We start from the raw sequence: 14,716 nt of genomic DNA on the forward strand, positions 1-14,716 counted from the left end.
TCAAACATTTCCTTTTTATTCCCTTCTCTTTTCTTAGTCGATTTAATAACTTTGGTTATCTTGGATTCGAATATTTTGTAAATCTTTTGGTAACTGGCGAAAACAAAAGAAACTCGGATCTTTCTTGTAACAACAAGGAAGCCGTAAGGTCGGCTTGAAATATATTAATGGGAGCTTTGTCGTGTTCTGAGGTACCAACCCTGCAATCTGACTCCCTATTTCCATACGACTTTTTCTGTGCAATGCCCTTTCTTGCTACGTTGCCACCAGCACCTAATTTTTTATCATTTTCTTTTGCAATCTATAATCTCTTGTTGCCGTGGAAGTCTAAGAAGGAAGTAATGAGTCTAGGAAAAGCATTTTCAACTGTAGAGCCATGAGCCAATAAGCACCAGAGTTTTTACGTCTTGCTTTCAGAGTTTAAACGTTTTGCATTCAGAGTGTATACGACTTTGCATCCAGAATAATTACTTCCTTGCATCCCTAAACGACTGCTTTCTGTGGAATCTAAAGGAGGCGTTGAATCCAGTCAAAGTAATTTATCTGCAGGGCAGTGAACCACGTAAGGAGATGTTTTGTCTTTTCTACCTTATTTCTTGCATAAACTTGCTTAGGCTGAGACGGTTTTTAAGTCTTTATCCATGCTTCTGGTCAATATTAAAACAAGATGTCTTCCATATGTTTTAGAACATAAGTAAATCGTCATAAGTCATTATTTATGTCCACATAATTTTGCTAAGCTTAAACTTAGTCGGATATTAATGATTGTCAATCCTTGAATAAATCTCCAAAGTTTTTCATTTATAACTTTACTTTTACATTTTAGAAAATATGTCTTAATATTGATAAACAATATTGAGAATACCAAGGATGTCACCCGGCTAATGCTTGGATGAGATGATGAAGGTGTAAGCTATACCAATAAAGATAAATGTTCAGGCACCAAAGAGTCACCGACTTGATGCCCTATTATGGTGAGGAGGTGTAGATGAACTTGTTTAAAAGAAATACAGGAATGTTGACATTTTGAGATCTCTTAAGAACATAATCTTAGAATACGAAGTAATAGTTGTATGTAATCTTTTGAATATACAGAGCTGTCTGCTCTAAGAATTCCGAATATTGGGACTCACCCGGCTGTGAAGCCAAGAAGATGGGTGATGTGGTAAGAAAGGAATCCTCAATAGTATGAATCAGTATCAGTTATGACATTCAATATTTTAAACAAATTAATAACTCGTGCATAATCCTGTTATCGTGATCTCCTGCTGCCAAGTCGTATGGGGTGTTTTGAAGTCCAGTGGATGGTAAGATGTTCTCTGTCAATTCCGAGTAAGAAGGGCCTTTCTCGTTAGAGATCGTGTGGGGATATACATATTGTGGTCCGAGGTTGGGTGGTAAAGCCCCTGACAATGTTTCACCTCTCTCCAAATATCGGACATGCGTCAGACAGAGATAAGCCATGCATTCAATTGTTTTGATGGGGACACAACCCAAGAACAGAATGGACACAACAGAAAAGGGGAAATTATATTAATTGAGAAAATAAGCTAGTACAAATAGTACAGAGAAAATAAACTTCAAAACATTCCCTAAGGGCTTACAATAGCATAAATCCGGAGATAATTTCTCCTTTCAGTACCTCCTCTCAAACTCCACTCCGAACTTCCGGGAGGCATAACTTTTGAACCGTAGCTCCGATTGACGAACCGTTTACATTTTCGGAAAGCTCTCAAAGCACTCTATAGCCCTATGGACAAGCTTCACTCGTCCCCCATTTTTTCGGCCCTTTTTGAGGTCATTTAATGCCCCTAACCTGACTTTGAAGCATTCTTAAGAGGTCTCCAAAACTCAAAAAATTGCAATAACTTTCAAACCGTGGGGCCTTTTGACTTGATTCTTTTTCTGGAATGCTCTAAATCACAATTACATTCATCTGGCCAATTCACACCTTCTAGGTCACCAAAATGATGGCCAAATTGCATGCTCCTATTTTTTCAGGATTTTCTAGCACACTGATAGTTGAACTGTGAGAGTTGGAACCTTTATTTGACCCAAATGGGTGTCCAAAAATGAAAACACATGAAACAGAAACTAAGTCTAAGTACATTTTTTTGGGTGACACAGGATTGCCCTTATACCTCTGGATGCTCCTGCATCATGTTTATTGGATACAAGTATTATCATTTTTGTTTATGACAAGGTAAGATTAAATTGAAGTATTTCATTGTTATCATCATTTTACTTTAAATGAATATTGAATATAAGTATTTATCTAATCTTGAGAAACTGTCACAGATAAACAATCGGAAGGAAAAGAAATCCGAAGCCCTAATTGATACAGTGGTAATGGAAGCCCTAACTGAATCTGTGGTATCGAAAGCCCTAGTTGAATCCATGGTTGGGGAAGCCCTAAATAGAATCCGTCGTCGCGAAAACCCTAGATAAAATCCATGGTCGCGGAAGCCCTAAATTGAATTCGTGGTCACGGAAGCCCTAAGTGGTAAGCGGTATTAGAAGCCCTAAATAAACCGATGGTAATTGGTGCCCTAATTGGTAAATGATATGTGATGCCCTAATTCAAATTATAGTGGTATTTAGTTGTAATCTTCAAATGATTTTTGAGATAGCAATTTTTAGATGATAGTCGACTTATGAAATTGTTATAGTGTATTCGTGGACTAATCCGGATGGTTGCAAAAGCATCCTTTGTTGATTTTCAGTCTCAGCTTTCCGAGGTATGTGATTATTAATTTCGGAAGTAATTTCATTTAATGGTATTTCAAGTATTTAGTTAAAAAAAATTTGTTTAACTGACTTTAACGATAAATCTTCTTCACTTGAACATGAATGATGTAACTGCATTCTTATGACATTGAAGTTATAATTGTATTCTATGCTTATGTTAGATGTTAATTTAGACCTAGAAAATCTGGATGTTACACAAGGTGCCCCAAGCCTAATCCCGGGGTAGGAAGGGCCTTTCTCGAATGAGATTGTGTGGCGATAAGTTAAGGTCCATAGTTTGGAGGTTAAGCCCATGCCAATGCTTCTCCTCTTCACTAGATGCTGAAGCTTGAGCAACACAATGACATTTATCTGATACATGTATGATTCCTTTGTACATTCTTTATCTTAATTTAATATTTCCTTATGATGTTCCTATCGAATGCGTTGAGTAGTTAGTTATGGAAGTTAAATTAGTTTCCCTTCATGTGAATTAGAAAAGGATTGTTATTTTATTTCTATTAACTTATTCTTGTATAATGAAATCAGTTGATACCTTTTCATTCTAAGCAAAATAATGAATATAACTACTTTTATGTCATTCTGTTATGAAATCCAGTTTTACCTTATAATATGTTTCTTCTTTAAGCTTAGGAAAAATGGCATGTTACACTCTCCAATACAATATATATTGCCAAGGTATAGGTGAAGAGTGAAATCAATAGCGACGGCAATTTCACTTCTGCACTTGATACTTAGTATTTGAACCATTATTATTCCTGGCAAAAATCAAACATATCACAGTAAAAAGTGATTACACATAATTCTGTGAAAGCATATATCAATTCAGTCAAATATAATATAAGAATCTGAATTTTTTTAAAGTGCATACATCAGTCTTACTGTTCAAGATCAGAAGAAATATAAATTTGTTCTCTATCTAAGATCTCACATTACTTAACAATATATTGTTTTTCTTCTCTATTGTCACAGCATGTTTCCCACAATATATTTTTTTCCATTATACAGTAAACTTGAGGCCAAGGTCTGAAGTCCCCCTCTTGTATATCATCGATGCCAAAACTTATACATACTAAACTTTACTAAAGACTTAGAAAGCCTACATAAAATTAACTTGTTATGAAGAGCATTTAAAGAACAAAGTTTATTTAAGTCTGGAAATTATTATTGCCTTGAGATATATATTAATATGTTAAGAATGGCATATTTAAAAGATAACAAATACTAAAAATTAGTTGGAAGTGTCTTTAAAATTGATTAAAGTTTAGAACATATATAATTATCTTAATTATATAAGAAAGTAATTTTTATATGTCAGATTTTGATACTTAAGTCATTTTATTTCCATTATTTTCTTATTCAAGATTAATTAGATTATTAATGAGAGGTAAATGGAGCATGGTTAATAATGTTAATATTGCTCCACTACATGTATTATGAAAGATACCATGTAGTTAAACTAATCTCTTTAGAATCATTTGCCTCTGGGGAATCTAGAATGTCTTGCATTCCAGTCCATATTTAAAGTGTCTCATGAGTGCAATAATTCATCCCTAGGTACATTTATTATGTAGTAAGCAATGTACAGAGCTTAATTCTTGGTACTGCAGTATTTGTATAGCTTATATCAATTTTGCAATATAAAGTCAGATTTGCACGTCTGGAGCAACCTCCTGACTATGATAATTATTCTTGCTTAAATAGTGAAGGAAAAGATGGTTCTCTGAGGATTTTTAATGATAAAACTTTAGAGTATTTACTTTATAGCACCATAATGAAAGGGAAAATTTAGGGTAAGAACACCTATGCAAGACAGTGATGCTTCCACTTGTTCTTATTACACAGACCTTACTATTAAAAAGAAGCTTATGATCTACCAACTATAAGGGCACATGTATTGTAGTAAGGCAACTTTTTAGTTCACAACATGTTCGATCCTTTCTCCTAAATGTTAATATTTCTTTAATTACCACACATAATTTTCTACAATTAAGAGTAAAGACTCTTACCTTATTTTTTTCATATATAGAGATGTGCGAGTTTAATCAATGAGGACTTTTCATGAACTTTCATGACTAAATGTGGAAGCACCCATTATGAAGTTCCTCATTTTTTGCTTTACTTACTGAAAACTTCTCTGTTTATGTTTATTATCTTAGTATAATTGAGATTGGAATTATAATCAAAAGTTGAGAGTAGATGGCATTGGCATGCCCATATCTGCTCTCCTGCTCATGCAATCATCATATGTTCGTGTATGCATGAATTCTCATGATTCTCCGTTTATTTGTTGGGGAAAATGTGATTAAAATGGAGATGAGGTCTTGAAAAGTTTTTTGTTAGTTAAGCAAAGTTATTTCTTTTGTCTTCATATGTATGTTGTATGCATCTTCTGTTCTCATGATATTGTTATATTCGTATTTGGATATATCATATTTTACAACTTCCATTACTCTTGTCGGTACCACAATATTAGTCTTCCTCGTGGTGGGCAGGGTATCTTTTGTGTCATGAAAGATTACAAGGAAGTGTAATTGCTTCGTGGTAGGGTGGTAATGCACTCCAGCAATATTCTCGCCCATTTTGTCTATAAGGGTTGCAGGTGTCAGGAGATCATGTCAGGGTGGTCATCTTGTTTTGGTACATTATGGTTTTATTGTACTCGACCATGCAGTCCATTGTAAAGATATTTGTGTCTTTGTGAATACCCTTGCTATCAACTTATGTACTTCATCTTATGTTGAATTGTAATTTCATGATTCAGACCTTGTATATTTTTGAAACACGACGTTAATGTAAACTTGATTTTTGTAATTTGTTAAATTATATGAAATTGTGTTATTTTTAACTTATGGTGATCTTTACAAAACTAATGCTGATGACCAAAACAAGGAGGTCAACAAAACAATGGAAGCCTCAGTCACCACAAATTCGGGACCAATTTCACCTATGGATGGCAAATTATTTACACGAGTCAGAATAAAGTACCTAGGATCACTATAAATCCATATTTCCAGGTTGACCTACAAAAGAACAAAGACTAAAATAGTCTTTTTGTTTGTATAGCTACTTGTGCATTAAGTTCTATTTTGCTGGATCTTTCTTGAAGTGATGAGACACTTAATTAGCTTTTTCCTAGTGCTACTATGGAATTTGGATCCAAACTGAGAGAGGTGCAGATGGATATAATACCATAAAATACATAATGTTTAGAGAATCTCACAATTCAAAAATTTACTCAGATCACAGCTCTATATCCTTCGAAATTCTGAAACAATTCAACAAGCATTGAAGCAATCCTAGTTTATAATTATATGTACTGATCTGGAACAGCTGCCAAAGAAGTAATGAGACATATTATGGTAGCAAATGCCAAAGTTGCATTCCAATCGAAGGCAGACATGAACAGAAAATGAAGTTCAATAGCTCTAAAATTAAAAAGATATTGATTTCAATGTAAATTTATTAACCAGTCAATGTTGATTTCATACGAATCTAGCTTCAGATTTGTTTCTGTGTTAAATTGCAGTACATAATGAATTCCATTGTTGAGATTTGAGACAATTCAATCTCAAAATTGCATTGGAGACAGAGCCTCCCAAAAATAATGAGAAGTATAATGGCACAGTTGAGCCAGAAAACATTCAACATCATCAACGTGACAATTTTGGACAGAAATTTTGAATATTTTGAATATTTGTTTTTGGGGAATTTTTGTGTTTGTTGTATTTTACTATTCTGGAGCGGAATTTAGCAGTGCAACCACTGGACCATGCTTCTGGTATAATGCAACACAGATTAATTAGTTCATGACTTGTACTTCCCTACACATACAAATTGAATTTTGATTAACAGTGATGCAGAGCATCAGAGAATAACTCCAAATCTACACATTTGAACTCCATTCACTGTCATAACACTGACCAACATAAAGGCAAACAATACACAATTGAATATTCTTTCATATAAACCCTGCCTATCCACTCATATTCCTGTAGCGTAGTCATTTGTTTTTGTCACATTGACATTCAACTGTTATTTCAGATTAAGCAACATCATGCTTGACTTGATTCCAGCGAGAAAGTCGATAAGATTCAAAAATTACTTTATAAGATAGAAATGTCAGAACACAGGACCGATACCAAACAGTACCAAACACCCTCAGATAGCATTAAACCAAAATCTGAAATATTCATGACCGAACACAATCCTCTTGATACCATTTGATATTCAATGCATACAAGCATTCTAGAATCCCAAATCATATTAATTTATGCTGAAATCTGCACTCAATATAATGGCAGAGGAACCAATTCTAAGAAGTAATCAAAACCCCCGAAACCAAACAGAATTTTACTAATAAAAGCTGCTCTTAAGATTTGGCTATAGCACCCCATAATGCTTTGTAAAACCGATGCTCATGAGTTAGACAAAAGACTCTTAAAAATCAGATTTGTCCCAACTATGTGTTAACCTTGAAATAAAATCTGCATTTGTGGTTTCTAAACCAAGATGATACTTTATGCAGCCCACTTAGAATCTGATGTTTATACCAAATTAGAATTTAATACAAATCAGATTTTGCCCAAGTAAAATCAGCTACAGGAAAGCCAATAGAAACATGCAAACTTTTAAAATTTAAATCAGCTCCATAACCAATTCTTGAAAATTGGTTTTTAAGATTTCATTTTGACATAAGAAATGTGAAACTGATACCATGAATTGGGTTAAGGCTGCAATTTAATAATGACTGAATGGGCTATAACTAATAACCAATAACGCTAAGCCTTTAAAAATTGATACTTTGCAATTGGATTATGACAGCTCAAATAAAAATATTCATTTTAGTTATCCACCAATTCTTGTATCAATCTTTGGAAATTTGAATGTACTGTGTAACCAAATTAACAAATTGATACCAAAAGAAATTGAAAGCAGAGCTTGCAATGTAAGCAAGATCAATTGTAACCAGGCAAACAAGTTGGACTGAAATCATAACCGATCCTTGGTTGGTTTGAGAAAGAATCATAAGAATGTGAGAACCATCTGGAATTCACAAGTTGATGGCTTTCTACCCAAAGCAAATCAGTCTATATGAACCGATGGCCTATGAATCATTAAAAAAACTGATTCTTGAAACACCATAAAATGCCCAACACTAAGAACTGACAACAAATAAACTGAGAAATGAATCGGGTTTTCAAATCAATTTGCAGAGCCCAAATTCACTCATATATAATTTCCAAATACATTCAGATCTTATTCAATATCAACATTAAAACATCACAATACAAAACTTCTACGACTGTCGACAACCAGAGGGCTGGATATATCTTTTACATTCTTTTCTCCCTCTGAACTATGTCTTTGTGCATTTCCATGCCCTATTTAAATAACTTTGGGCGGTTACAATTTTAAACTGTTTATATTCCCATGTAATTTTGTGCTTTTTAATTAATATGTATTGACATGGGTATAACTTTAGCAATTTCAACATTGGGGTTGTTGCAAGATGTGATCAATTTGATTAATGTTTTGGTGCCCCTGCACCATACAGGCAAAGTGTATTGACCCTGACAAGTAGCACATAAAAAATTGAATAAATCTTAAGTTATCATAGATGCCTAGAGCCTGCCCCACACCTGTACCAGGCAAATCCAAGTACAGGTTTGCAGGGGGTAAGCCCACGGCATGTACTTGAGCATTTGGATACACCCAGGGTGTGTCTAATGTAGTGCAAGGCAGGAGAATCCCCAAAGGAGATGTCCTAGCCCCCAGCAATATAATCACACAACGGAAACACAACAGCAAGAAGCAATAATGCAAGATCAGATAATAATTTGTTCATAAAATATAACTGATTACATGCAATATGCCCGGCTGTAAGGCCTGCCGGGTTAGGGCCAGTTACAAAAAGCAATTACAAAATCAGTTCTACAAGATCCAACAAGATCCAACTTACAAACCAATCTCAGCTAGCCCAGATACACAACTAGATAAGAACACCAAGAAGAATCCACACTTGTACCCTTAGGTCCACCAAGAGATCCTCTAGTTCCTAAGCCGCAACTCTAGCTCTTCAAATTCACGTCTATCATTCATTCCATCCCAACTGAATGAATAAAAGACTCCACAAGCCCCCTACTTATACCAATCTAAGCCACAAGTCAGCCTAGCAATTACAAATTAAATAAAACTTAACATTAAATACTTGAAGAGCCACAAGTCAGCCTGCAACAGCAATTAAATGTCCAGAAATCTATTTTCGAGCAAAATTGTGATATCTCCTTGCTCTGATTGAATTAGGACTCGTGCTTCGAACCAAAGGTAGAACTTTAGGTCCTCTACAACCCCTTAAAGGCGCAAAGGTTGATTCACTAAGGATAGTTGCGCATCCATTTCGAAAGTCAAGCACAGAAACCTGTCGCACAGAACTGCCAAAAGTCGATACTCTAGGAGAATTGCCATATCTCCCAACATATAAGGAGTTAGAACTTGCACCTTAGACCATAGATAGTACTCTAAGCCCTCTTTAATCCCTAAAGTGTGCAGCCTCTCATTCATTGCGCAAAATTAGTTATACAGCCTACAACAAGCACCTAGAAACCAGAAAAAACACAGTTCCAGTAGCAAGGTAAAAACAGTTCAAACTTCAACTCAATCCATCCAATCTCTATGCAATCATGAGAAAAGGTTCTCCAATGTGTCTCCAACACATCCCTAACCATGAAAACATAACTCCATCGAAATCCAAGCTCGATGCTCCTCAACACTTAACCAAAATTCCTCCAAACATGCAGGATTGCAGGCAAGCCTAGTATGCTCCTGCATCAATGTCCCAAGCATAGTTGGGCATACTCAGGCATACCCAGAGGTGGTGAGCTCAAAAAGTAACAAAATAAGACATTTTTAGCTTTTATTTTCCATACAAGAGGAGGAAAGATAAAGAATATAAAGGTGGCAAGACCACCAAACATGTAGATCCCTAGAGCACTACCCCCAGAGAGCTGATGCAGAAATTAGGGGAGAAAATATGGCGTTCAAAGAAACTGGCCTCTGTCGTCGACCAAGGAGTAGCATCCCCCTTGGCAGAGCCAATTGCGTCGATGGCCCCTCCCCTCACGGCCCTTGGAATGGGTAAGCCTAAAGTGCAAGCACAAGGACCAATGGGGAAGGATATCCTCCCAGCCAACAATAAGGCCAATTAACATAGATGAGGATAGTGTAAGTATGTCGCCTGTTGATGATGTCCCACTCATCTGCTCCCAAATACAAATCTCTAGTGCATGACGAATCTCCATATCTCCAGGGGTAGTCCTCCCCGACCTCCCACATCAAGTCCTCTTCTCAGAGACACAAGTTCCTCCAGCACAACAACAGGTCATACTTGGTGAGGAGCCTGTCTTAGAGCAAGTACAGGAATATGAAACACTCTACTCCTAAACCTGCACTAGTTGTTAAGGTCTCTTGCAATATAATAAATTTAATTGCAATGAGGGGGTGTAGGAGTGGAGACCAAAATCAAGAACTTAGACAATATAATCAACAATATTAAATGCCAATTGATAAAGATATATATTTGATATTTAACTATTAATTGGCATTTATATTTATCCTCGTCACTACAAATTCAACACTTGGCATTGATCAATGATGAGTATCATACTATCAAATATATTTAGTTTTACAATTTTGTATATTTCTTTAAATAATTTTGTATATTTATTACACACACATACCCAAATGTACTGCATCCAAGGGTGAAAAAAATTCCCACATTGGTGTACTTGGTTCTTGTACATGTACTAGCAACTTAGAATAAATCCAAAAAACATTTACAGTTTTTTTTAAAGTTTATCCTTGTCATAGGTCAATAGGCTGTGTGACTCTTCAATTCTCACCAAAAATCATAATTTATGAAATACATTTGATATCTTAGTGTAAAATTAGGGAATAGATGATTTGAAGCATGTAAACATTGTAAAAGGCATACATCTCTTCTATGAAAATTGCCCATTTTGTATAAGGTCTCAATTAATATAAAAATTTGTAATTGTTAATCTTGTTTTGTTTGAGTTGTTTGTTGATGTTTGTAGCTGTGGGAGATATCTTGATTACTTGCATGGTGCTCTTTCATATACACGTGTTTGGAAATATAACAAGACACTCGATATGTGAAAAGACATTTGTTTGGAAATATGAAGAGACTCACATTTGGAAAGGAAGAGACATTCAGTTATGACATGAAGAGTCTCTTAATTCTAGATAGATACCATTGCTTTGTGTGATGAGTATTGTATTTAGTTAGAAGCATTGTAACGCAGACCTCTATTATTTAATAAAAGAGATATATTTTTGGTGTGGTTGGGTTTTTTCCCCTCAAGTTGAATGATTTTCCCAAGATCAATTGTTTTGTCTTTCTACATCTTAGTGTTCTTTATTTTGTTTATTGTTGTTTATCTTTATTTCTAAGCAAAACATTAACATGGTATCAATGCAGGTAAGATAACAGCAAATGAGGGAGTTTCTCTTGTTCATTAGTCCGTGTATATGTTGCAAATTGCAATGAGTTTTTTGTAGCTTCAATAGAGAAGTTCAGGGTGCAATCCCTAGTTAATGAGTTCTTCTCTAAGAGGGAACAGTTCAAGGTGCAATCCCTTGTTGAGTTCTTCTCTGTGAGGGAGAAGTTTGGGGTGCAATCCCTTGTTAATGAGTTCTTCTCTATGAGGGAGAAGTCTGAGGTGCAATGCTTTGTTAATGAGTTCTTCTCCATGATGGAGAAGTTCAAGGTGCAATCCCTTGTTAATGCATTCTTCTTTGTGAGAAAAGTTTGAGCTGAAAGCCATCATTCCACCCTCAGCGAGTAGGTATGGTGGATCCACCCTCTGCGAGTAAGCATGGTGGAGATGCATTCTTCTCTAGGAGAAATATGAGCTGAAAGCCCTCGTTCCACCCTTTGCGAGAAGATATTGTGGATCCACCCTTTGCCTATAGGCATGGTGGAAGTCATGTGTAAGACGCCATGACTTAGTTTCTTGTTTCTTCACTCTCTAGGAATAGCCATGGTGAATATCATGTTGAGAAAATCTGTGATAAAGCTTTGTTGTTGATCCACACATGGGTGTAGCCATTATGTTTGTCAAGATCTCATGAAATCAGCAAATGGTCTCTCCTTTGATAAGAGGGAGTGTTGATGCTTAAAGCTGTAGGAGATATCCTGATTACCTAAATGGTGGTCTTTCATATGCACGTGCTTGGAAATATGAAGAAACATGCAACATGCGAAGAGGCGTGCATTTGGAAATATGAAGAGACACACATTTGGTAAATGAAGACACTTTTGGTTATAATATGAAGAGTCTCTTAATTCTAGATATATACCATTGCTTTATGTGATGAGTATTGTATTCAATTAGAGACATTCTACTCAAAGCTCTAATATTTAATAAAAGAGATATATTTTTGGTGTGGCTGAGTTTTTTCCTCAAGTTGGATGGTTTGCCTAGGATAAATTTTTCCATCTTTCTGTGTTTAAGTGTTCTTTATTTTGTTTATTGTTGTTCATCTTTATTTCAGGGCAAAACATTAACATTGTCAACTGTTATTTATAATAAATAAGTTCTTCAAGTAGTGTTCTGTCCTCTGAATTAATCACTTGGTCAGATCAACAATTCTCGTAAATAATAGTCTGATTGAAACAATGATTAACTCCACGTGTCAAATAGTAATCACTTGGTCAGATCAACAATTCTCGTAAATAATAGTCTGATTGAAACAATGATTAACTCCACGTGTCAAATAGACACAGGCTCTCAACTTCAACAGAAAAAAGTGAAACAGATTTCCTCAAGAAATGAGAATGAGAATGAGAAAGAAAAACCATGTTGTAACATTGAAAAGAACAGATGCTCCCGTTCAAAAAATCACCGTACCTTTTTGGTGGTGAATTCCTCAGCTTGTACAAGAGAGCGGCGAGTACTTCTGCCTGTTAATGGATACCAAAGGGCTGAAATGAGAATTGCAATTTTATACTCCTTTAAACAATTGCGTAGATCACTCAATAAAATCCAGTTCCAAAAAATAGAATTAGGAAAAGTCAGCTGTCAACCAAAATATACAGTTGAAGTGTTTCTTAGTTTGAGATAAGTCTGAGCATATCACAGCTTTTCCACATTTCAATCAATAGCAAGACCAGTTATTGCCCAAACCACAGTATCCAATATGCAGAGATTGTCTATTAAAGTATACACACTTTAATTTTACAGCATAATATGTTTTCTATAATGTTCTGAACAGAATAGATCGCCAAGACATCAGAATCAGTAAAAGAACAACAAAGAAGTGGAATGTATCAACTTGTCAAAATCTTCTGTTAAAATGGGCTTAACCTTAAAAAGCATGTAGAAAAAGCTGTCCCAAATTGGGGCTGGACTGTAAAAGGCTGCAGATTGAATCTCTGCTACTGCATCCATCTCCTCCTTTTCTAGTGTAAGAAGCCTCACTTTCCATCCATAGTCACTTGCCAAATACTTTAATTCCTTTTCTTGTACAGCTGATGTTGAAGCTCTAGCTTCTTCTAACCCTTTTCTTATTCCAACGGTCACATTTCGAGCATAATGCTTTAATGATTCTTGTTTACTTCTGTTTGGGGTTGATCCGGAAAAGCTTATTACAGAATTTCTTATGAAGGGTGAGAAAACACTATTGTTGATATCTTTAACTGGTGTCGATAATGCTTTGACGCTCTTTAAATTCCAAAAATGCAGGCTACTTAAATGTTGAAAATCAGTGGGAATTGATAAAAACCTCCTATCTCTATTCAACGAGTCGCCCCGTCGCACTTGTGTAATAAAGGCGGGGCTTACTTTCATTGGAACCATATTAATCATATTGATCAGCTTTCAATAACAAGACTATACAGAATCCTAAAACAAGTCAAACAAATGACCCAAGCCCAGGTGCCTCGAGTGAAAATGTGGGACATATGATGCTAGCCATAGGAAGTAGTTTCATTCAAAGCAATTCAGCTCTACGACTGAATTCGTGTTTTTAATGTAATTTATACTTCTGTAACTGGCAATAAAAACATTTTTTGTAACCTAAGGGCTTCTTATGAGAACAAACTAATAAAAACAAATCATGACGGAATACAGTCTACTCGTTCTTGGAACACTTATTTATCCTAAAATGTAATGCAAGCTCCTTTCTGTATACAGCGAGCTCTTCCAAACTGACCATCAAGTTCACTTTATCTAATTTGGTATTGAAATGACCTTCAGAAAACGGCATTACAGGTAATAACCTAATTCATCCATTACCAGAAACGGTCCTCCATTGGCCTAATTCTGTTTCTATACAAAACCCTTAAGCTTCTTGAATTCCAACGACCACTGTTTCCATGGGTCTGGAATTTGGAGACTTACGTAGAATAGTGACGATATAAGTTGTGGCACGAAAACTCAGATGATCCCATCATAATCCGTGCAGCATTTTGAAGACTCAAATCGGGTAAATATGTTACCAAAACAGAACAGAAGGTGGTCTTGGCAACAAGACAATGTGGAAATTTTTTTAAAAATAGTTTTCTCAAACTGAATCAGAAGCTTGCAAATTTTATATTTATTATGTGCTTGAAAAATCAATATTGGGCAGTGCCTGTGATGAGGCCAACTCTCCTCCACAAGCCTTCGCGATAATCTTTGATCTCGATCGCTGCAGCCAAAATACGCCATAATAATACTGTTTCAATTTTTTTTAATAATACTAAAACTCCTTAATCAGTCGAGATAAGGAGTGGACATGAGCTAGGAAGATGGCATGGTCAAAATTGGGTAAAAGGACTCTAGTGCTAGGTTTTATTACTATTTTATTAGAAACTTATTTTGAGTTTATAAAATATAGTTAAAGGTTGTATTAAATTGTAGTAATTTAAAATATGTTATATGTTAATAGATTTTTAGTGTATTAT

The 14,716-nt window shown here is 35.3% G+C and overlaps 1 protein-coding gene across 1 annotated transcript in view; it reads right to left on the bottom strand.

The window, feature by feature from the left end:
* LOC149568843 (Acyl-CoA N-acyltransferases (NAT) superfamily protein) overlaps nt 1-14,513 on the bottom strand; it is a 72,590-nt gene extending 58,077 nt beyond the window's left edge. Inside the window, exons 1-2 of the mRNA XM_089821717.1 lie at nt 13,137-14,513; nt 12,681-12,733 (exon numbers count right to left, since the gene is read on the bottom strand). Coding sequence (XP_089677843.1) covers nt 12,681-12,733; nt 13,137-13,637 — 554 coding nt within the window. The 5' untranslated portion in view covers nt 13,638-14,513. The remainder of the gene's footprint in view (nt 1-12,680; nt 12,734-13,136) is intronic.
* Between the last annotated feature and the right edge of the window lie 203 nt (nt 14,514-14,716).

The sequence above is a fragment of the Cupressus sempervirens genome, chromosome 3 (assembly GCF_028749045.1).
Source record: "Cupressus sempervirens isolate cs-2001-9-10 chromosome 3, ASM2874904v1, whole genome shotgun sequence".
In the NCBI taxonomy this organism is placed as follows: Eukaryota; Viridiplantae; Streptophyta; class Pinopsida; order Cupressales; family Cupressaceae; genus Cupressus; species Cupressus sempervirens.